Source organism: Apteryx rowi, unplaced genomic scaffold, assembly GCF_003343035.1.
Source record: "Apteryx rowi isolate R43461 unplaced genomic scaffold, aptRow1 scaffold_4, whole genome shotgun sequence".
Taxonomy (NCBI): Eukaryota; Metazoa; Chordata; class Aves; order Apterygiformes; family Apterygidae; genus Apteryx; species Apteryx rowi.
Window position 1 is genome coordinate 2,546,150 of NW_020450529.1, and position 23,645 is coordinate 2,569,794.

The following is a 23,645-nucleotide window of genomic DNA, read 5'->3' on the forward strand; positions in this document are numbered from 1 at the left end:
TTTGTCATCTTCAGCTTACACACAATTTGCTATTTTTAGAAACTCTGCTAGGTATGATAGCTGGCTCTTTCTCCAGGAGAACCTGGAATACAGCTGCTCCTTTAAATTCCAGAATATATTCAAAATTACAATTAAGGATAATTTACTTTTTATTATTGAAATAAAACATTATTTCTGCTCAAGTTCAAAATATTCTGCCAAGAAAGGACTTTTTGAAGTAAGTACTAGAAGCCCTCAACCATCAACTGCATCATGAGAGGACTTCCATGCCTGCACAGGGCTGGGCGCCAAACTTATTCTAAAGAAAATCATCGTATTTTTACAGAAAACACTAAGATTCTGGATACATTTCAAAAGCACATAACAAAACTGACAGCGCTACCTGTGTCATTCAAGAAGAAATAAGCATTTTCTCTGGCCACTAGATGTCAGCTTTTCAAACAGCATTGATTCCTGATACCAAAGACAGACAAGTGTCCCAGATTTTAAATCCCTTAAATGGCATTAACTTAAAATAACCTGACCTCAGCATTGAGCACTCCACAGTAGATAATAAATTCCACCAGTAGACAAACAAAAGCCAAAAAAGGCAAGTGATGATGATGAATACATCTTGGATCACCAGTTTCATTAAAAATTATATGCATTGATAAGGAAATCTAATCATGGGCAAAGGCAACAATTGCAGGTATGTTTTGGGGCATGGCCTTCCCCTCTTCCCCCCTCCCAACAAACATTGTACAAAACAGGTCTTTTAGTATATTCCATGCACCAATAAATGGAAAAGATGACACACGTACCATATAACTGGCAGAAAATGAAGTTGTGATTTGCGAATGATATACACAGGACCAAATTCTTTTAAAGCCATGCAACAGCCCCAGGTCACCAAAGACCTGATTTGGCACACACTATAGCTTAGCTTTTATGTGAAAGTGATGTATCTTAAACCTTTTCCAAGAGAATTGTAAAGTAATCAAAACCTGTCATCAAATCAAGCAAGCTGTTCATGCATGGTGGCACATCCCTGTGTAACCATCAGTCAGCTGTGACTAAATACTGGAAAAATCTAATCCTGTACTTCCAACAGAAGGGCCCCTTCATGAAACAGTGAAGTATTAGCCTGCTAGTCAGAAGAGGAGGAACAGGTCCCAAACACCTGAATTGGAACATACCAGGGAAAGAGAAGACAACTTTAAATGACATTGTACCCAGCACTATTAAGGTATTTTTCTTCAACATGACAATATCTAGAGCATACTTTTCTGTAAAATACATAAAAACATACATAGCTTGGGGGCATAAATTGTCTTTTCCTCTCCCCTTCCTTTATAAACCCAAAAAACCAAAGCCAGAATCATCTGATACTTAAAGCTTGAAACTACATCAGTATTTTATCATCATTAAAGGGACAGGAGAAATGAGGCACAAGTGAGGAACCTTTGTGTTACAGCCAGTACAAAAATAACTTTCTCCTTGCCAAGTTAATACTTCTAGGTTATAAAACTATGTTTTCAAAAGCAAAATGAGTCAAGCGCTCAGTCTTTGTGAAATGCAAGAGTAAGGCAGCCATATGGCAATCAGCAAATGGCACTCTCCTACAGGGCCCATTTTGTATTTCAGTCTACAATGAGCTTAATATAGGCTTTAAGAAACTAAAAATATTTAGAATTGTAATTCTGACATGAAGTACTTTAACTATGTAATTTTAAGATAAACATGTAGTTTATTTAACTCTAAAGTCAACAGATGGTATTTAAGTTACTTGGCTTTCTTTCTCCCCCCCTTTTTTAAGGAACTCTAAAAACAGCAATCAGCTTCCTTACTGGGTTTTCAACAGCTGAATGCCAACATTTTACCCGTAAAAATATTAAAGATTGCAAGCTAATACAGAAGGAATTTTGTGGCCTTATAGTTACCCTGGGTCTAAACCCATAAACCTTTACATAGGTTAATAGCAGCAATATTTGTATGAGGAACGCCAAAAGATCTATCAGACCAGCTGCTCAGAGGGTGGGTATCAGCACAGCGAGCTCCCATGACCGAGTATGTTGAGATATGATCCCCGAGAATCGACTCTTCTGCGTAGTTGTCTGAAGGGTCACATTTTAATATTGTTACTAGTCCAAACACCCACAGAGAGCACTACCATAGTTGTTCCGGGCTAACAACTAAAGCGTAAACGGCCACCACAGCACTAACCCAATATCGTACAGATCACAGCAGGACACAGCCCCTGAGCAACTGGTCATCAATCAGAGGGTGTTCAGAGAGTTAGATCTCAGTGCATGTCTCAAAAGGATTTCTGTACGCTGATTTACACATACTTTTTCAGTGTTCCCTGCTTAAGTGTGTCAAGTTTGCTGGACGTACTTATTTTAAGCATGGATGAGAGCGTTTACGGTCAACGGCAGCCTAACCATTAATACTTACATGCAGTTTATTGAGTAGCACTGCATCTGTTGTGCTGTTAGCTCCTGGTTTTGCCGCTTTCCAGAACTGCTTTTGAGCAGAGTACCGGTTCATAGGACATAGTTTAAACAGGCAATCTATAAAAACACATGAAATAAACAGAGAGTTTGCTTCAACCATTCATAATTATCTGCATTTTTATTGCTAAATTGTCCAAACATTTCAACAACAAGGAAAGGATTATAAACAAATTCCATGGAGCTCTTGAGCAGAGAAACACTTTTTTGGGCAACAGGAATGCTGCTCCATGAATGATAAATATTAACTGTCACTGCCAAACTTCTGATGCAAGACCAGAAAATTTAAAAGTAACTTGCCCCTGTCAAAAATCCTACCATACTAATATTTTTCAATGCTTTCTCAGGCACACAGATTTGTTTTACACATTTTCAACTTTTAGTTTTTATCCTTTAGCAGTAACATTACTTCACATAATTAATATTAGGCTTATGAGATAGAGATTTCTCATCATATCCTTTCTATTGTTGGGAAAATAAGGCAAAGAAAATCAGAGATGCTCACGTAATAAAAGTAGTGGCAGCAGAACGAAATACCCCAGAATAATATCATGAAAACCCAAAGACAGGCATTCAGTGCACAGCTCAGGTGACAGTAAGTGCCTCGCGGTGTCAGCTTCTTTACTGAGTTCATAGACACTGTTTATTTAACATTCTGCCCAGCAAAAGTCAGGAACGACAGCTGATCAGTCTTATTATAAATATATTTTTAYATTAATGAGATGCTAACTTATCAGTAATGAAACTAAATTGGCTGCATTTACTATTTTTTCCTCTTGCCTGTTGCTAAGCAACTGACAACGCAAAAATTAAATGAAGCTATTCAAAGGCAGCGCCTAAAGTAGCAGCTTAGAAGTTTAAACAAGGTGCCCCAAACCCAGACCAGCTGTTCCCAGCACCCCTTTGGCAATGGCGCAGAAGTGGGGCTTCAGGCATCTAACCCGTATTTCTAAAGGCTCCCGATGTCCTCTTACAGGCAAGTACTGCAGTTTGGGCAGCAGGAAGCTAAGGAGATAGCTGCCTTTGTTTTCAGTGCTCAAAAAGCACAACTTTTGCCCTGCTAACAGACACGTATCAGATGCATGTTAACTAAGAGGAAGCAAAACCCACAGCGAAGACGCATCAGCTCAGCTCTGCCACAAGCTGAAGTTGCTGCGGAGACGCAGCCGCGCTCAGACAAACCCCAATAACGTTATCTCGCCGTGCCCTTGAGGACATACCCCTGCACACTTTCCATGCCTGCTTTCTTAAGGAAAAATGCCATTTGCTATTGCACAACTTGCCTGTCTAACCCATCCTCAAAGTGACTGTAGGGCACATCAGCCAACACTGAGCACCTTTGACAGAAGAGTAAAGCTCTTCAGAGTTAAAAAGCCTTCCAATGTTGTGAAAAAACAGTGGTGGATTTTCATTTCACCTTAGAGCAAACCACCGATTGCCAGACTGGCTGATAACACAGGCATTGCTGCAAATCAACTGCAGCATTTAGCATGGTCTACTCAGCTGGCAGGCCCAGGTGACCCGCAGAAGATACGGTAAGGAGCTGGGTACGGTACTGGGGACCTTTGAAAGGGTTACGCGCACTGGGGAAGGAGCGAAAGGGAAGAAGGGAGTATAACCGTCCTTGCAGCCACAGCCTCCTGTTGAGATTTTCAGCACAGAAACTAGGACACAAGTGAAGCAGCTGTCCTAAAAAGATGACGACATGAGGAGGAGTGTGGAGCACTGCAGCTGGCCTGGTCTTGGACACAGAGGACCTGGGGCTTCAGTAGTTCCCCTGCTCCCTGAATAACTTGCTTCACAGGACAGCACAAACCGTCAGTTACCCCAAGATAAAGAACACAGCTATTTTCACAATGAAAAAACGACTTCAGAGCCCATTCTGAGCATCGCAGACTGAACGGGGAGGCGCACTGACAAAAGATATACAATATTCAGGTGGGATCATTTTGCTGCGATTCCTTCTGGCCCCAAAGATAAGGACTTTGGAAGAAACAAAGACGCCGCCGTGGTAACATAAGGCACAGGATTACAACTACAAACCAACCCAATTTCCAGAATCAGACTGGAATGAGGAATTAGCTATTTTATTAACCCCCCCCCCCACCAATCTGGCAAAAGCAGTCAAGTGTCTTTTTATGTTGGCAAAAACTAGTGCTGCTGAGGGTATGTGAGAGGGGATCTATCCAYAAATGCTTCCTCCATTTAGATGCTACCAGTTCATAACTTCTGACCATACAAGAAAAGTGGAAAGCGCAGTGCGAACTACACTTCTCAGGTATGCTCTCTTAAAGACATCTTTCATTTACATAAAGATGATTCATATAGCTTGACAGCATAGAATAGGATTCAAAAAGCCACTGCAGGCTGGCACTTTAAGCTAAGACGATGCATTGTAAGCAACACATCAGTTAGAAAATTTTCTATTTTTGCTTAAGCCATCAGTTCACACAATGACAGCAATTAACACACAGAACTGCATAGAAGAATTAATTGTATGCTAGATTTAGTCACAGTGCAAGTGTACTTTTTTTCCTGCCTTTTCAGCCAGGAAAGTTTTCAAGTTAGGCTTAACTTCTAAACAGATAACTGCAGCAACCCCCTCTCTTCCCTGGAGTATAAGGGAGAGGTCTAAAAACGTCTGACCTTGTCCAGTGCAACAAGGGAAAACATAACATGTTTTTCTCAGTTTTTCTTCCTAGTTTAAAAGCTACAAATCTAAAACAATGAAAAGCACCCAACACTTCTTTTCTAGTATTTGTTCTATGAAATCTATTTCTTAAGTGGTGGTTAAAGAGAGAAACATCAGCCCTATTTGTCATTCACTCTAATATGACCAGAGCCCTGGTTAGCACAGAATGTATTTACCTACCTAGGAATGGGATCAAACTCCATGAACTTTATGGTCAAAAGGCCTTTAGATCTCCAGATGCCATAGGTTTATATGTTCACAAAAATCAACATGCAAGTACACGCTAGTTGAATATCATCATGGTCAACGATACTTCTGCAATCCAAGTTGAACAAATGCAACCACAGAACCGATGACTGGGCAAAACACAGCACCGATTCCTCCTCCAATGCTCTACTTAGGGAAGTTAGGTCGACTTCTAACAGCTCCAAAATGAAGTCAATGTAGTTAAGTAACTCCTTGATTTCACTGCAGTTGAAAAAACACCACTGCCTACTCCGATCACAGAAACTATTCTTAATCATTCAGAAAGCTTTATCCATATAGGAAGGTTTTCCTGGTAAATAAACTCTTACCGCAAAGGAATCCCATCTTACTACACACAGCTTGTTGAAACATTCATGGTACAGAACATCCTTATCTGTGAAGAAATTAATACATTTTGTTTTCAGATCTGCATAATATATTGTTAAAAAAAAAAAAAAAGGCAGTCACACACTGAATAAGCAGAAAAACAAAATACTGGGTAACTGCTGATTAAGTGATGACACACCATCATCAAGCCTCAACACTGCACAAAGCAAAGGTCCTGCAGGGAAATAAAACAGTGATTGTGAAATTGTGTACTTCCTCATCATGCATATGCACAAGGATGATGAATGAAAGTTATATGGACACATTTTAAATGTGCATTTCAATGTTTCCAAGCTAAATTCTGTTCTTCTGTCAGCAATTGCCTTGCCTCTAATAAAGCAGACTGAATAAGACAGTAATTGCACCATACAATATATGGATGTTCTGCCTGCTCCAACATTTAAATTCCCACATAGCCTTCTGCCACCTGAAGCTCACAAAAATACCCAACAGTAACATTTGGTCATCCTCTGCATGTACCAGCTATACAGAGGAATAATGAAAATCAAGCATACTAGAAATAGAGAAAATTCCATTTTCTGAAGTATTTTGGGATTCAATGAAAAGACGCACTTGCCAGCTAGTTTACTCCAACTGCAATCCCTTCTGCTTCACCTAAAAAAAACCTAACTAGATCTATCAATTTTTTTTCTTTTATTTAAATGGAGCCTGTTTTAAAGCGTGCTTCTCAATGAAAGATGCGCACCTGGCTGTCATGCCCTGTCCAGTTTAACAGTTTTTGGACTCCCTCGAGTTTCTGCTCCCTCTTTGACTTCGTCAGCTACAGAAAAAACTGCCACTTTTAGCAAATCTGCAACTGGAAAACTTGACACAGCTTTTCACAGCGAACTAGAAATTCCCTGCTTTGCCATCAACAGAATACTGGAAGTCAGGAAAATCATGATTCCAACCCCAGGAGTCAAGTTTGGTTTACAGTCATTAGAAATTGGCTAACTAAAAGCAATAATCAGTATAGCATAAAAAAGCTTTGAATTACCAACATTAGAGATCAGCATTCTGTGCCTAGCATAACTTCAGATTTTGGGGGTGGAGGAAAAGGAAGAGAGGAGTTGTGCGAATGGCAAATATCTGCTGAATATTTCCCTCTGGTCTTTACTACTTCAACTAAGTTGTAAAATTGCATAGGAATTTAAACAGCAATTGGGGAACAAGAGCTAAATTTCTTCTCTCCTTTCTTTCCCTGTGTTGGGAAATTTTTCTAAGCCATGGAATTTTTTGGTGACAAGACAGGTCTTTCACACCTCTGTTGTTGATAACATAGAAAATTTGTCACCAAATAAGCACATTTGACCTGTTAGGYATATCTTCCATTATCATTAAAATAGATCACAAGCACCTATGTACAGCAGGCACTTCAGGAAAACTCATGAAGAGCAATCACATGTCCAAAACATGCATCCTGGATGTATTACGTTGCTCCACAAGTGATAAAAGGAAGAGAGAAACTAGCAAGAAAGCTGCTGAGAAGGTACTAGATTTTCAGTTGTTTTTCTTTTCCCAGTCAAATTCCCTCAAACCACCAAGGAAAGGTCAAACTACATACAAATTACATCTTTTTTTTTTTTTTTTAGCCACTTGATTAAAAGTTGTATGGGAATTTAAGTAGCATTTAGCTGGTATGTTAATATGATTGTTATAAAATATAATGCAAGAGTTAATAGGTATTTGCCATTTTAGACAACTTCAGAGAGGCTGGAATGTCTTAGAAAAGCAAATGGAAGAGCCCAGAGTTTAGCTAAGATACAGACACCATTTTTGACCACAACCCTCTAGAAATACGTACCATGAACTCATTCTACATATGCAATTTCAGTCCTCTCTTCAGAAGGTTTCTTCACCGCTTGGAGTATTAAGTGATGTTGTTATGACAAGTCCACCCTCTATATATGAATACAGCTTAGGAAGGTGCTAAATTTGCACTGATGATTTTCAAAGCTCTTAGCAGTGCCTCAGCCCTTCAGCCTTTGCTAGGCGACAGCTAGACACCAGCTACTACTAAAACTTTCCACCATCGCTACTTTACAGTGTGATCAGCTCAGACCAGTTCTGACTTCCAGCACACAATTTAGTGTGCCATTAGTGTGCCGTTTTCTAAATTATCTGGACGTACTCGTAGTTTCCACCAGGCTGGTTGTGCAGTATGTCACTCACTCTTTTTCCAAATCTCCCYTACTTTAAGCTTTTAGGAGAGAGTTTACACCAATTCTTCTGCAGTTTGACAAGGTACGCATCAAATATTTGCTTGGCAACAGAAAGGTTCCTGCCCCCCTCCCCCCGCCCTTTTTTTTTTTAAATACAGACCTGGACTTTACAAAACAGCAACTGAGAAATAAAAAGGTAAGAGTCTAGTAAGAAGTTATTCCCCCTCTCAAAAAGGGGAAATCTATAGAGATGAAGATACTTAAATAAGTCACTTACAAAGCCTGCTGAACATTTAACACCAACACAGCTGTTTCTTCATTATTTGATAAAAACTCCTTTTTGTAGGGAATTACTAAATTTAAAAGAAAATTAACAGTTCCCTATTGAAATTTAGCAGTTTCTCTTCAAGCTTTTCTATATTTAGATACCTGATATTTTCCCAACACCAAAGCTTGTTCACACTACAAAACAGTATTAGGAATTTTTTTTTTTCAGTATAAAAATAGCAACAAAGATGAAGAGGTAACAATGAGAGCCAACAATGATGGATATATTGTAAATATTAAATAGAAGTTTTCGACTTTATGCTTATGAAGGTTTCATAACTTTAGTACACTCAAAGATGGTAACACACCACACAGCTGAAGAGATCATTTATTTCAAGACAAAATAAAGACCACCTTTCCATGAAAGTAAAATGTTTTCATGCAGGAAGCATGAAGCATATAGAACAATGAAAAAATACATATATTCAATCACAGATAAGTTTCAGCTTCTCAGAAGCTGTTGGGTTACTGCATTGTCTATTTCTATACTTGTTCCTTCTGAGTTTTAAAATGAATAGATGACAGCCAAAGAGGTTCAAAGAATACAGCACAAAAGAGGCTACAGAAATGTGTTATTAATCATTCCTGCATTTCCATAAAGAGAGGAAAAAAATGAACCTGAGGCTGTCTTCGTGATGAGAAGACATCCTTTCATTTTCAATTTGCAGTGAACAAGCTTTTCTAGGAGGAGTACAGCAACTCATTTCAAAATACGTATTTTGTCAGGATGCACTAGGTAAAGGCTTGACCTTCTATCCCAGCAGAGCTCACTCCATCAGCAGCTTCAGGAAAAAAGCTAGAAAACAAACTTGAACTGCATACAGTCAGCCCAGTGAAAGAGCACTGAAGTCAAATCTCTTGTGTTGCTAATAGTTCTGCCATGCAACAACTGGGGAAAATTCAAACGCAGGCCAGAAGGGCATTTATATTGCAAGCTAAAAGATCTTGTCCCAGTCACAGATGTCACTGCAAAGCTACTCAATCATTCAGCATTCACGCTCCAAATTAATTACTTGACAAAACATATTAGAGGTTTCTGCTGCTCTGAAATCTGTTACTTCCCTTCTGCATGCTGTTAAATATCTTGCCTGGCTCAAGAACTTTCAATAGCTTCCTTTCTAAAGTAGCATAAAGAAGAAAAATCGCCCTTGTGATGAACATTTCAATGGAGAGGCCACATGGTCTATGACCTAAATGTATTCTGTTAAAATAACCACCCTCCATTCATATCTGCAAGATGTTTGGGCAACCACCCTCTTGCCATTGCACTCATTTATACTTAGTTCTACCAATGGAAATCACTACTTAATTTTTTCAAGCTGCAACAACACAGGAAATAACATAATTGTTAGCAACTTAGAGCTGAGACATCACCAAAAAAAGAGAGGAGACTGCAACAGTGATTTCAGAGGAAAAAACTATGTATCTGAGAGCTGGACACTGAATATCAATGACTAAATCAACAGCCTTGTAATGTGACATTCATTCAAAAGCAAAGGCTTTTGGAACACAAACCAAATGAGGGTGCAACTTCAGAACCCTTGGTGACTTCACAGAAATAAACACAGGGCTTAAGCACATAGTGAACCCACATTTACTGCTGGATAAGCCACCTCTTCAGCAAGAGCTGAATGAGAAAACTTTATTCCAAAAGGAAGAGCAAACATGTAGTTCCTGCTTGCAGGAAAAAAATCACCTCATGAGACTCTCTACACATTGCAGTACCCAAGGTTGATCTAAAGAACAAAAGCAAAGACAACTGACAACATGACAAGCAAAAACCCTCCAGAAGTCCTCAAGACCACAATGGCAGCAAAGTGCCCCAAAAGCCAAAGACTAACATGAGAGAAATACCTTTAGGTAAACATTTGAGATATCTAAGAGTTCGGGATACAGCAAAGTTAGTTTGTTTGCTTTCCTGCGTGTAACCTCTTTGGTCTCCTTCAAAAAGGAAACTGCTACTTGAAAAGACAGAAATATTTAGATGCCAGATACACAGGCAGTTTCAAAGGAAAACATCTGTAGGGAAGACCAGCTATTCTCGGTCTCTGGTATGAGCAAAGTTGGTTGAAGGTGTGTGGTGAAAACCAAGGCACAAGGAATAGCAACACAAGCAGAAGGAGGAAAAAAAAGTATTGATCAATTTAACTAAAGCATATCCCATTTGACATTGAGGGCATCAGGCTAAAGAGTCCCAAGATAACTGGCAGTCCAGCTGCAGTGGAGAAGGGGGACCGTGACAGACAGCACATTCTTCGACTGACCACTGCAGAGATACGACACACGAGGACACCACAGCGCACTGAGCTGCCTCGTAGAAAATTGTTCAGAACAGAACAAATATACCAGACATCCTTGAAAGCACTAAGGGACAGTCCTATTTATGGACACAAAGGACAATTTAGACCAAGAGAAGATATTTAAGTTAAGCCAAAAATAATCTCAAGGATCTAAAGAGTCAGAACACCACCATGGCTTGTGGCCAATCAGAAATGCAAGCCAGAAAACACTCAATGTTGAAGGAAGGGAAAAAAGAAAAAAACACACACAAAAAAGAAAAACTAGAGAAGAGTTCACAACTACATACATCAATTTAAATTACTCCCTCATCTCAAGTAGGTTATTGATTTCCATGAGCATTTTTACTGCTTTAGATAGCTCATCTCAGTCTCTGGTCCAGCACAAAAAGAAATCTGGACAAGAGGCAAACCTCCAAGTCAAAAGGTCAACCCTTCCTGTCCCCTGTTCCCTTTTTCTCTCCCACAGGTTCTGAAAATCAAGTTTTACATACCACAAGGAAAAGCATTTATATCCTTTATATGAAGGGAATTCAGCAACTCTAATGGACTTAAGCACTGCAGAAACATTTAAGTAAACTGTCTTGGCTTTAGCCTTTGTCACAGCCTTGATAGCTACATTCTTAACTCGGGAAGCCCTCCCACTACCTGTGGTCTTCCTCCCTTTTGATAGTTTCCATGATAAGGTCCATTGCAAGGCATTAAAACACAAGTGGTAGAACGTGACTCCTAGAACATTCTCCGTCAAAATCTTCAGGTCTTTTCAGTGTACACCTGTAGCATTTTATGCCAGTAGTAAATCAAAGTATATTCATTTGGTAGCTAGATTTCATTTTATTTCTACCACTAGCCCCTTGGATTTCATTTCTACGTTTGCTTCTTCACTTGTCCCTGCTTTTCCGGAGTAAAGTTCCTGCTCCAAATGCAGCAACAGAAATCTTTGAGGAGATTTCTGCTGGGTCAGGAAGTGGGGGTAGGAGGAGAAGCTCTCATGCAGCCTGAGCACAGGAAGAGCAAGACATAGATCAAATTTCAACCGCCATCTAAGAGTGTAAATGTGGAGCAGTAGAGAGAGATGATGATTATGTTATTAGACAGAGTTGAAGTGACTGCACAGCATAATAAAAATTGTTTCTATTTCAGACTGTTTTGTGTGTATGTCATAAGAAACAAATCATCATAGCTTTAGAGAAAAGGCAAAATTTTCAGCTTTTCAATAAAGTAACTTGATTTTTGTTCTTTAAATGCAATTTGGCTTTAAATAAACCTCACTACCAAAAAAGCACCTGAAATGCTCATTTGTTTCTTTCGTTTTGCACTGCTGCATATCTTCCCAATTTTTGGCCCAACTTCCACAGATGTACCCACATCTCAATCACAGGACTGGAAGACCCTTAGAAAGCTTATTTAATTCACCCCTCCATCTTAGAGACAGAACTAACTACGCCTGCTCCATTCTTGGCATATCTCCTAAAGCAATCTATTCCAGCACTCAAGTATTTCTATGCCTAACCTATTTATTTTTGCAATTTAAGCCCATTTTTTCTTTCCCTCTCCTTGGGGAATGCAGAACAGAATTTCCTCCTTTCCCAATCTCTTATGTAATTAGACTTCTACATCCCTGTCCCACAACTATTGCGGCGCAAGACTAATCAGCCTTGTTTCTAACCATCGCCCTTCTCTGGATTTTCTCTAGAAGGCTCATATCTTTCTTAAGTATGAGGTGTAAAACTGAATAAGACAGTCCACTTGAGGCTCTGCCAGTGAGTAAAATTGGAAAAAGTACTTACTATGCCTTTTAGGCAATGTTTCTTTCTTATAAATTCCAAGAGAGAAATTGCATTTTAATAATGGCACAGCATTGACTCCTGCTATTCAAATTGCGATTCCTGTAATTCCTAAATCCTTTCCTGCAGAAGTGCTGCCTAGGCCTATTGTTCACCCTGTATTCAGTCAATAAAGCACAGTCTTTGCCATATGTCCCCAYTGACCTGCAATACCATTTTCAGACTATTCCTTCAATTTTTCAAGGCAATTCTGAATGAATCATTACCACTATGCCACAAGTTTTCTTCTTCCCTGTAGAGCTCACGGAAGACTGCCAGCTGTGAAAAATGCAATTGCCACCAGCGTGGCAGCAGACACCCAGTGCTGTACTGACAGTAGGACACAACATCCGGAAAGGTGCATGCTGCAACACAGATGTTTAGATTTCCAGTAAATCTGTTAACATAAATGGACCTGAGCAGCACAATTTGAGAGCTTAGCAAAGTAAAGAAAATAAAAATGTAAAACATGGGCAGACCTGCCTTAATTATAGGGAACGATATCCTGGAGTTGAATGGAGCAGACATGCTGTCAAGCAGTGCTGCGCTCACGCAAACAGAATAAAATACCGCTGTCCCCATCCGTTTTCCTCAATCTAAAACTTTTCCTCATTCCTTTCCATTCCTATCCTTGGCTTGAGCCTTTCACCTCACTTACCGAGGCCCTCTCCCTCTTACTTTAAACAGTCACCACTCTTTTGGCAGGGGACCACAGATGCTCCTGCTGAAGCCTATCAAACAGTGCTGCTCATCCTGCCCGGATCCACTCGGCCGGTGCACGCCGCTCCCCATCTCGGGGYGGAGAACTCAAGACACCAACAAATCAAGCAACTAATTAAAACATGGCCGAGTCCTCTGTAGTCTTAGCACCAAAGGCTGCACTGTGTCATTTTAAAAAGTAGATTTTACGTTGAAAAGCTGTAAACACGAGTGCTGCCATATGTTGCCTCTGCCCAGATCGGCTGCATCAGCATGCTCGCGTGTTACAGCTGAGAATCAAACGCTTCCAGCACTTATAAAACCTGCAGCATTCCAGTTCCGCAGCACTGAAGAGTTAAGCCATGCCAGCACTGCTGCTGAAACACAATCTATTGCTGTAGAGATCAAAAATGAAAGYGGAAAATAGTCCCTAAACTAGTAAGGCAGCCCCTTCCAGGAACAGCTTAAGAGCACTACTTTACCAAATAAGGCAAGTGAAAGCTCGAAGCCAAAGCAGCAAACCCACGTTGTATTAAAAAAGTCAGAGAGCTGGATAATAGAAATGCGAATAAGCCAGTTTCACTAGACCGGATTGCAAATGGGAAGAACAAATGTTCAGAAACCATGAACGGAAGCAGAGACTGCCAGCAGAGGCCTGAAGGCATTTATCCCAGCCTGCAGGAGCCTACGTTACATTTTTATTGGATTCATTTTTTTTAATGCAATCCAATACCTTCGTTCTAAATGGGCAACAGAATCACCACAGATTATGCGTGGAGAGAGAGGCTGATGGGGCGCTTGGCACTTCAGTTCAGTGAGCCTGTAAAATTAAAAAACAAACAAACAAAAAAAACTAGAAAGACCACCAAACCCTGCTACCTACAGCTGCCCACATGCTGCTGGATAAGGACAAGTATTAACGTACAGTAACTGAAGACAATATTGTTCATTTCTCAACTTTAACAAAAGAGACTAAGCTGCTTTCACCACCCCCCCCAAATCTTTTACATCACAGATATTTCAATTTTAGCCTCCTCCACTACTTCATTTCCCTCCAGAAAAGAGACCTACAACCTGTTTTGATCAGCCATCTCTAAGGGATGTTTGATATAGGCTCAAGAATATGCCTTCTGCAGAAATAAATACTCTGTATTAATTTAATATCTATCTTTCAATGCACAAGGCAGCTTCTCAGACTCTTAGGCTTACTGCAACAGATTATGTCCCTGRAGAACAGATTCTAACAGCTTGTGACAGTAACACCAAGATCTCAGGCAAAAATCAAGGAGCTAAAACACATCTGTAAAGGAAAACATCAGTTTCACTTCTCTACCTTCTCTGTCCAACTATTAAGCAGAGCTACAGGTTCTTTTGGGTGCCATGATGTGGCATGGCAATGCTGCCTTATTTCCCTGAACCTCTAAGACAAAAGGAACCTAAAAAAACCCATTACACTGACACCATGGTGAGAACAGGCTAGCACTGGACTGCAAGTGTTTTTTATATCCCTCTGTCACCACCACTGCGGAGGCCAAAGGGAGCCCCTCTGCACCAGGCTCAGGTGCTCCACTTCTGCAAGGCTTTGCTCTCCGGCCCCCTGCCAGAGTCCCCCTCCGCCCGCGGCCAGCAAGGACGCACCCGCCCGCACGCGCAGCTCCGAACGCTGCTGACTTCCTAAGCCAATTTGTCCTCGAGAACACAATATTTACCAGTCATCGAATTTCAAGACCTGTTATTTGTTGCCTTCTCACAAAGTGAGTGAATCAACAGATCCATTCATTTCGATCCCCTCTTCTGCCAGCTGCAGACAGATGAACAAATCTGCGCATTAATGGGGCACTTGACACTCACAGCTGGGAGGCCTTCACAGCAATGCATAACTGACAGAAGACTGGGAGGGGAGAAAAAAAGCAATGATTAAAACTTTACCTAGCTATCCCTACCATTTAGGCAAGTTTTTTTTGTTAATACTGTTTTAAATCAAAATGTGTTTTTCCAAGCTTTAATCATTCCTTGGGAGGGAACTGTAGTGAAGCCTAAGGACCATAACAACAAAACTTCAAGGTATTTGCACCACCAAGGGAAGGAACACAAAAGATTATGCCTCATCATTTGAGCTTCAAAGCATGACCGTTGTATTACATGGACTTGCATTAAACACCATACGCACTCCCCTACCTGTATTTGTTTCTTTAAAGYCTTGAGAAAATAAATTTATTCCAGCTGTTTCATGCTAAATCCCTTTTGAAATTTTCCTTTTCCACCAAGAACAAGAATTAGGCATTTTCTACATTTTAAGCCATCTTTCAGCTGCCTTACTGACATAATGATAACTTATCAATCAGTACAGACGAAAACTGGATTCAGAAGTCAYGGATGGGCTGGTGAGAGCTATTAAATAATGCCAGCTGCCTCACTATCTGAGCCCATCCTACAATCATATCAGCACAGACTTAGCAAAGATGGTCTTCTTGGATCATGAATACTACCTTTTTCAGTAGTCTCCAAAAAGTAATATCCTTAACAGTTCATAAAAATGCACTGAAGTCATCTTTTAACATTGTCTGCTCCTTTCCCTCCTCTTCATTTGTTTCCATCACTTTTTTATTTATTATTTTTAACAATTGTATTAAAACTATTTCCTGGTTGTTTGCGTCAGGTTGTTCAGTCTCTACTTCCAGATCTACAGCAGGTTTATTCTCTTCTTTCAGATTAATTTTCTTTTCCTGCACAAGATTGTGGCATTCAAAGAGCAGAAGCAACTGAAACCAAGCAGGTTACATCCAGTGGAGATGATGCTATTGATTTACAACTGTTATTCTGCAGACTACAGAAAACAGAGCAGCAGTGCAGATGGATGAAGCCCTTCGGCCAGGAACGCCAGGAGAGCCGGAGATGGCAACTCATTGCAAAGAGGGCAATGCCACCCAAACTCAAACATGCTCACAGGTTCACAGGCAGCACCTCACACTGCAASTTTCATAAACGTGACGGAGTATTTCAAAAATTATTGTGGCCCTCTCCCGCTTCCTGGTAAATTTAACAGAAGTTCACAAGAGCTACATCAACAGTGACGTTTGAACAGTATCATTTCACCCGTTATTGTGCCAGTTGCCGTTTTCAACCACCAAAAAAATGGCTCTTGGCACCGACAGCTAATAGAAAAATAAATGCCACCATCTGATGCCAGCTCTCCCACTGAGAAGGTCTGAAACAATGCTTTCTAGATTTATGACCTTAAAAGAAAATCTCAATAATAAGAGTTAGTATTTCACTATTGTACTCATTTGTGGACCCCATGAATCATTTTTACCTGCAATAATTTTAACATGTTTTTGGGGAAACAAGTACAGCAGCCTTCTGAATCAAGGAATAACTATCATGCTGTGAAACTAGACATGGGTTATGAGAGATGGAAGTTAAAATATTGCAAGTATTCTTGATACTAAAGATGCTCAAAACCTAGATTCTACCTGGGAGTTCAGAAACAAAGGCTATTTCTGCAAATCATACACGGAACACAGACACTGATGCCATCCAAAGGCTTAATCACAGAAATTGCCAGCTATATCGATTAATTATCTAAACTTTATCCAAAGATAACTGATGGAGTTAGAGCCAAACCTCCCCTCAAAACACATAAGGATATATATGTTATATGTTGAAACAGAAAACTAAGCGAGATAAAGGTCGGTAAGTTACTTATCTATCATTAGATGTACAGAATTTCCATATGCTTTTAGATCTGGATAAGTGTTTGGGACTTTCCTCACTGACTTTCAATTTTAGTAAGTCACTCAAAGTATGGATAAAGAAGTCTCTAGAAACAGTGGCCTAGATTTATTTTTCTGGCATGCTTCAGGGTTTTTAAAAAGTGAATTTCAAGAGCCTGTTGCCTTCCTGTCCTTTGAAAATATTCAAAAAGCCTGCTACTTTTCCAAAGACATGAACTGCACATGAAAAATATTCAGGCACAAATCCATTATTTTCTTAAAGATCAGCGCACTAATGATATTACATTAAGCTAAATGAAGAACTTTTTAAAGAAAGAGGGACTGTGAGACTTAACCAAAAGATATTGGCTGGTATGAACCCATGTGAAGTGAATTACTTTTCTGTGATCTCTCATTGTCAAAGGAAGAGAGGACTGGGAAAGTCCTTATGTGGCTGTTAGCTCCTTGCACCCTCCAGCAGTGCGGCAGCAGAGGAGTGTCTCCGCACCGGGGTTTTCAGCCCTTGGACCAGGCAGCAGGTGACAAGCAGCCCACTGATGGCAGCAAGAGTTCTGCACTTTCTTTAGGGGCCCCACCAAGGGGACAGACATGCCTAAACCCACCCACAAACCCTCAACTCTCATGATGGAGAACAATTACTCAATCCTCTTAAAAATAATTAAAAAAATCCTTTTACATAAGGGAGGAACTCCCACTCTTCAGTCTTCTTTTCAGTCATATTTTCCAGCATGATTTCTTGTGAAACTCCAACTGGTCTCCATCTTTCTTAGAAAGCACAGAGCCTAAGATGGTGACAATTTCTCGTCAGAGGAGCCAGCATCTCAGAGCAATGGGGAACAGTTACTTCCCATGTGACGCTGACAGCACTGCTTTTAACAGGTTCCAGGCAGACTGTGTTGCAGCAGCGCAGCACTGCTGACTCCCGCAGCCTGCGGTCCGGCCTAACATCCCAGATCCTGCTCTGCGGTATTGCTGCCTTGTCAGCTCTTCCCCTTTTTCTACCTGTGCATTTGATTTCCTGTCTTCTCCCACACACTTGTCTTTTAAACTGGAGAAATGTGACAAAAACAACATCGAGAAAGTAAAACTAAACTTTTACTTCTGATGCCATCCCCAAAGTACTTGCAAACAGCTCTGCATCATGCACAACTAAGTATTTTTCTGTATTATTATTTAGTCATTAAAGAAAATGTTTCAATAAGCATTTCTCATTTAATGTCCACTGTGGTATTTTGTCATCATTACCTCTGTTTTATATTTTGAATCTCACTAGGATGTTATAGTAGCCCATTCTAAGTTTATGGTTTCCACATCAGGAACTTTAGTAAGTTATGGTATAAACCAGAAGAATTGCTTGTCTCACACTAGAAACTCTCAGTGTCAGTTGTTTGTCACAGCAAACGCAATCCATTGCCAATATAAAGATTAAATACTAAGACTGAAATGTTGAAGAATGACAAAATCTCTCAAACATCTCATATGAGATTATACGAAGTATAAAAAAAGCATTTTTTTTCCAGTTATTCTACATTTGCCTGACTTCACAGATAAAAACAAAAGTATTTCTTTTTTTTTTTTGTTCAAAACTGCTTAGCATACTGTGCTTGACTGCAGGCAATGGAGTTGGTGTGCCTCATTTTCCCCGTTCACATTAATTCTGATAAAAGGTCTGAATCTCAATCCATGTCAGCAGAAACACTTGGAATGGTGAAGCCATTTTAAGGTATGATTAACAACATGACAAAGACTCAATATTTAAAGAGAAACAGATAAGCCATTTAAGGGGAAGCGTTAGAGAATTTGCATGATGGTATAACAGCAAGTTACTGAATGAAACGAAACCTCTTCTATGATATGGAAAAGAATCATCACATTTTTCAAAGGAAATACCAAGACCGAAAGTGTAACGGTAGGTCACAGCATGTGACCTGCCAGAGTAAGAATAGATCGAGAATTTTTGCATTCCATCCCTGAACTTGCACTGCTACAAACCTTACCAAATATTATGCTATTTTCATGCATATGATCTCCATTTCTTCATGATAACATTTTTTGAAAATTGTCATCAGATGGCCCACACACCCAGACAACCTATGTTTGGGGACACAAATGATTGCTGAAATCAGAAAGTTTTGAGTCTTCACCTGAGAGCAGCTATTGAAATACTAACTTCATAATCCCAACCTTATTCTAGAGAACAATTTTTTCTTGTCAAACATCTCCATGCAGTACTTTTACTAATAAATACATCCAAATAACTGCTGAGTAGAAAGCCTTAAGCCATATGCTTATGTATACAAATCGACTTATTTTTATGAAAAAAATATTTAAATGAAGACTGCTGACATACCCACCATGCCATAAAAATGTAGGATTAGCATGCATGTTTCAGTTCAGCAACAGAACACCCTTTTGCTCCTATTGTAATAAAATCTGATGAAACATCTATCTCCACTGGTCCAGATGCAAACAGTCTCCATTTTGCCAGGTCTACTAGATTTAAGGTAAGAGTTTTCACAAATCACGGGAAAATGGTAACAAAGTGGGTCTAAATGATTGCAACACTTAATTTGACAGAGATACCAAGCATGCACAAAGCATATCACATCACATCATCTTTATTGCTCATAGTACCCAGGATTTCTGTTGCCCTTCCTAATGCCTGAGAGTGGTCAAGGTAGACTTCGTCGTTTGAACCTGTACTCAGTCATCCTGATGACTGACCACTCCACCCCATTTACAAAAGATAATATGCACAGGAGCAATCAGAAGAGGTCATGCATTTCCGATAATGATACCTAGAGTAATTTCACCATTCTGTCCAGTCCCCTGCTGTCAATTTGTTGCTCTGCAGGAATCTGATCAACAGAAAAATGCTTCCAAAGCTATGCTAAATCTTAGCCTCAAACAGCAGACATACCCAAGCCGTATGGAAACTGCGGACCGCAGGAACATCTGACCTAAGTTCATGAGAAGGGACAAATAAATTTTAACCTACACGCAAAGCAGCTGGCCAAATCAAACATATTCCAAGTAAAGGTGTCTTAATTATCAGCAAGTTTATTATGCTGGCTACCTAAAAAATATCCAATGCAATGTGTAGAAAGTAATAAAATTGTACTGCGCATGCTTTAAGTGCCACATTACAAAGCAGTACTTGTTTAAGCAACGCATAAGGCTGTACGAGATTACCAAGGCAATCTTCGCTAAAAACAAAGGCCCGTGAACTCCACATGAACGTTCGGTTCTGTGACCTCTTCTCTCCCAAGCAATGCAGGGAAGGGATTGGCATCCTTGTTTTCCTCTTAAAAGATCCACCCTTCCCTAAGATGCCTTCAGAGCTCTTCCATAATGAATGCACACAATACCTGACAGTGAGAAGTTCCTAGCATTGTGTGCAAGAGCAGACTTCATGCACTTCTTTGCCATTATCCTCCTCCAGCCTTCCTCCCAGCATGGCCCTAAAGCAGCTGGTTCCTGCCTACTCCCACCCCACGCTCTCCTCCATGGCAACACTTCTGTGTACCAACAGGCAAACACAGAGAAAATGAGTAAGAGATTATTTCCATGTCCCCTGTTCTAGCACTGGAATGACACTGGTGATCAAGGATCGTTGCAAAGTAACGTGTCCACTTCAGCAATTCAGCCACTTTTATGAGTTTTAGCAAGACATTAGACCAGGTCCATGTGAATCTAGAAAGCCCAACCTGACAGCTGGTTGTGCCACAGACTTGTAAGCATAAAAAATCCACACAGGATGTCACCTGATGAAGCCCAACCTCAGACTATTAAAGTTGTCCTACAAGGTGCTACCTCTTATGGAAGGGCTATTCCATCAAATAGATCTTACTTTTATTTGATTTAATCATCACAAATACACATTCACCATCACCCATTCCTCCTAGAGCCCTCAAGCTTCTGTCCACCGAGTAAAGATAAAAGGATATATTGCAGCTCTACCACACCGAAGGATAGATTTGTGCAGTTTTTCCCTGTACAATCTACTGCTTTTGTTTTTTGTATATATTACACAGGTTTTGCTCAAAAATTCTCTTTCATGCATCTGTAACCATTYCTCACCAGGACACCTAAGTGATTTGCAAAAGCTCTGGCTAGAGCCAACTCTGTCCAAGCTACTAACGCTGTTCATAGACAAAGAGCTTGAGGCTGGATAACGCAGAACAAGACAGGTCTTGTCCCTGAGAACATGGAACAYGGGACAGAGACATGGAAGAATTATCTGAGCCCACAACAGCAAAGATGAGATACTCAAACTGGATGCATGCAAGGATGTCGCTGGAATATCCTGAAGGCATAGTATAACCAGCACGCAGATCTGAGGAGGTCAAAGCACTGTAGGAGAAACTGTTCATTTCTTCAAGTGAACTGATTCAGTCACCAACCCCCCCCCCCCCAAAAAAAAACCCACACAACCACAACTCCAAAGGACTCGTTTTCAATTCTTCAACAGAGATCAGAATAATCCACCATTATGCTGCTATAAACATTAGATGCACTGTCTCAGGAGCAGTCACTTTCAAGTGGGGAAAAAAACAAAAACAAGACAACTTTACCTTTTGCAGTTGCAAAATAACGAATRTTTATAAATAAATGTGTTCTTTCTACTTACCAATATCAGGGTACCATGCCTCTGCACTTCTTTAAAAATCTGAATATTTAAAATATATCTAAAATTAGCATAGAGCAAAAGTTACTTCCAATAAAGTATCCACCAATAACAATCAACTTTGGAGGTGGAAGAAAATCTTAAGGCCTCCAACATGAACCACACAGTACCAGAACAGATATTCAAAGCAGCTGAGTCACTGTGGTTTTCTGAAATGAGCCTTTAACTATGACTTGAGGGAAAGAACATTAAGTGACAGGCACTTCAAAAACCTCTGAAGTATAAAGTTTTGTTTTTTTTTTTTTAAAAGAATTACTTGGTTTTTATGTTTGAGGCTGCAACTCGTTTTCCTGCCATTTTTGAGTACTTTGCTGTCTAGTTCCCAACACAATGTTCAATTTTAATCCTTTATTAGCCATAATTTAAGCCCAGCACAAATATCACATTGCTCTTTAGAGCAGTTAACTCTTTGGTAACTCAGTGTACAGACTCAAAGGTAGTTCTCAGCTAGTTCTCTTGACTCTTCTGCACATGTAGCAAGCATAATCTCTACCAACAGATTTGTGTGTTTTACTAAAAACTTACTGACAATTTTTTTTTTTAATCTCTACAAATAACAGCCTCTCCTGATTACCTCTATTTGTGGTTTCACAGCTAAGGTAGTAACCAGGGCCATCCATTGGAAGTACGTAAATGGAAAGTAAGGTACAGTAAGATGGAATCAATTCTGCATTACAGGCAGTCAGCTCTAGTCAATCCCTTCCCAGTTATCAGACAGACACATCTGAGGCAGGAACAAACCTTAGCAAGGATCACAAAGATCCTCGTTATAGCAGAAACGTATGCAAGCTATCAGTTAAAGGTTTAGCAGAGAAAGCTAGAAGAAAGCTAAAACCAATTTCCAAAGATAGAAACTTTTCCCCCTCAAAAACGTCTGAAAACAGAACCACTTTTTCTGGTGATTTTCCATGAACTTTTCCAGTTCTCCCAAACCCTTTGGGGTTTGTATATTTCTTTTAKCTGAATTTCAGAAAATGAAAAACTTCAATATTTTCATGCTCTTTTCAATAACACCGTCTTGGAAAGTTACAGGAATGGATTAYTCTTTCCATTTTTACTCTAAAGATTCAGTTATTCTTGCTCATCTAAAGAATGAGAACGCCGTACACTCCACATGCATTCTCTCCCGCAAGCCTGCGCAGGGCTTTCCTCTCTCCCTGGGGTTACTCCCTCTCCCTCCAGCCTTTCTACCTGCGCACACAACTGATGCTGCTTTGGGGCACACAGGCAGGACTGGAAGTGAACTGTAACACCCTTCTGGAAATGCACTGTCATGCCTGCAAACACTTTTATCTCAATTTCCACTTAAAACTATAGCACAACTCAACGCACCCTAAAACACTGCCCCATTTCAGGCACAGCTTCCTCAGGGTCCCTGATCAACTGGACCGTGTCACAGTAGGCTTAGTCATTTCTTAGACCGTGCTCATGCTGACTGAAATGGAGTTTAGCCTCAACACAGCAGCAGGGTTTCCCCTCAATCAAACATTTCATAGAAACAAAACACTAATTACTCACATTTGTTCCTTTTATGGAAGCACTTTATGGCGTTTCTCTGCTACCCTCATGCCTTCAAGGTCCTCAAATTACTGCTCAGCACTGAGGATTGAAAAGCTATGGTGATGACTGCTGACTTTTCTAGGCAGCTTTAGTTAAACACTAAAAATAAATAAATATAAAAATACCCTCTCAAAGATAAACAATAGAAATATCAACCATTGTCTTTGGTATCTTTTAACCTTAAGTGAAATAGCAGTAGGTATTCATAACACAATCTACTACATTTAAATATAAAATCTACAATATATAGCGCACTTCCTTCTCTTGCAATTATATATATACAAGCCAACTTGTAACGAGATGGGAAGACGACTAAACTGTTAAATTCCAAAGAGTTCTCTGCAGGCAAATTCTGATCCAAATGTGGAATTATCCTCTGTCAAGTTGTTTAACATTTCAGGATTAATACTGTGGTGTACAATTTACAGTATAAATGAGTACAGCATATTGAACCAGGATAAAGTTGTCAATCTTCCCTATTTGGAGCCGAGTTGCTGCTTTGTACGAATGGGACCCAAGCACTGAAGCTGCTACCACCC

General features: G+C 40.0%; 1 protein-coding gene across 16 annotated transcripts in view; it reads right to left on the bottom strand.

The window, feature by feature from the left end:
• Positions 1 to 23,645, bottom strand: part of ITPR1 (inositol 1,4,5-trisphosphate receptor type 1) — a 191,537-nt gene that overhangs the window by 131,441 nt on the left and 36,451 nt on the right. For 13 of the 16 annotated variants that reach the window (XM_026074800.1, XM_026074799.1, XM_026074806.1 and 10 more), the window contains one exon: positions 2,434 to 2,549. In XM_026074800.1, the coding sequence (XP_025930585.1) occupies positions 2,434 to 2,549 (116 nt within the window). Of the gene's footprint in view, positions 1 to 2,433; positions 2,550 to 5,361; positions 5,388 to 5,756; positions 5,788 to 13,858; positions 13,946 to 23,645 lie in introns of those variants that run through there. The other 3 variants (XM_026074804.1, XM_026074803.1, XM_026074801.1) reach the window with 3 other exon arrangements.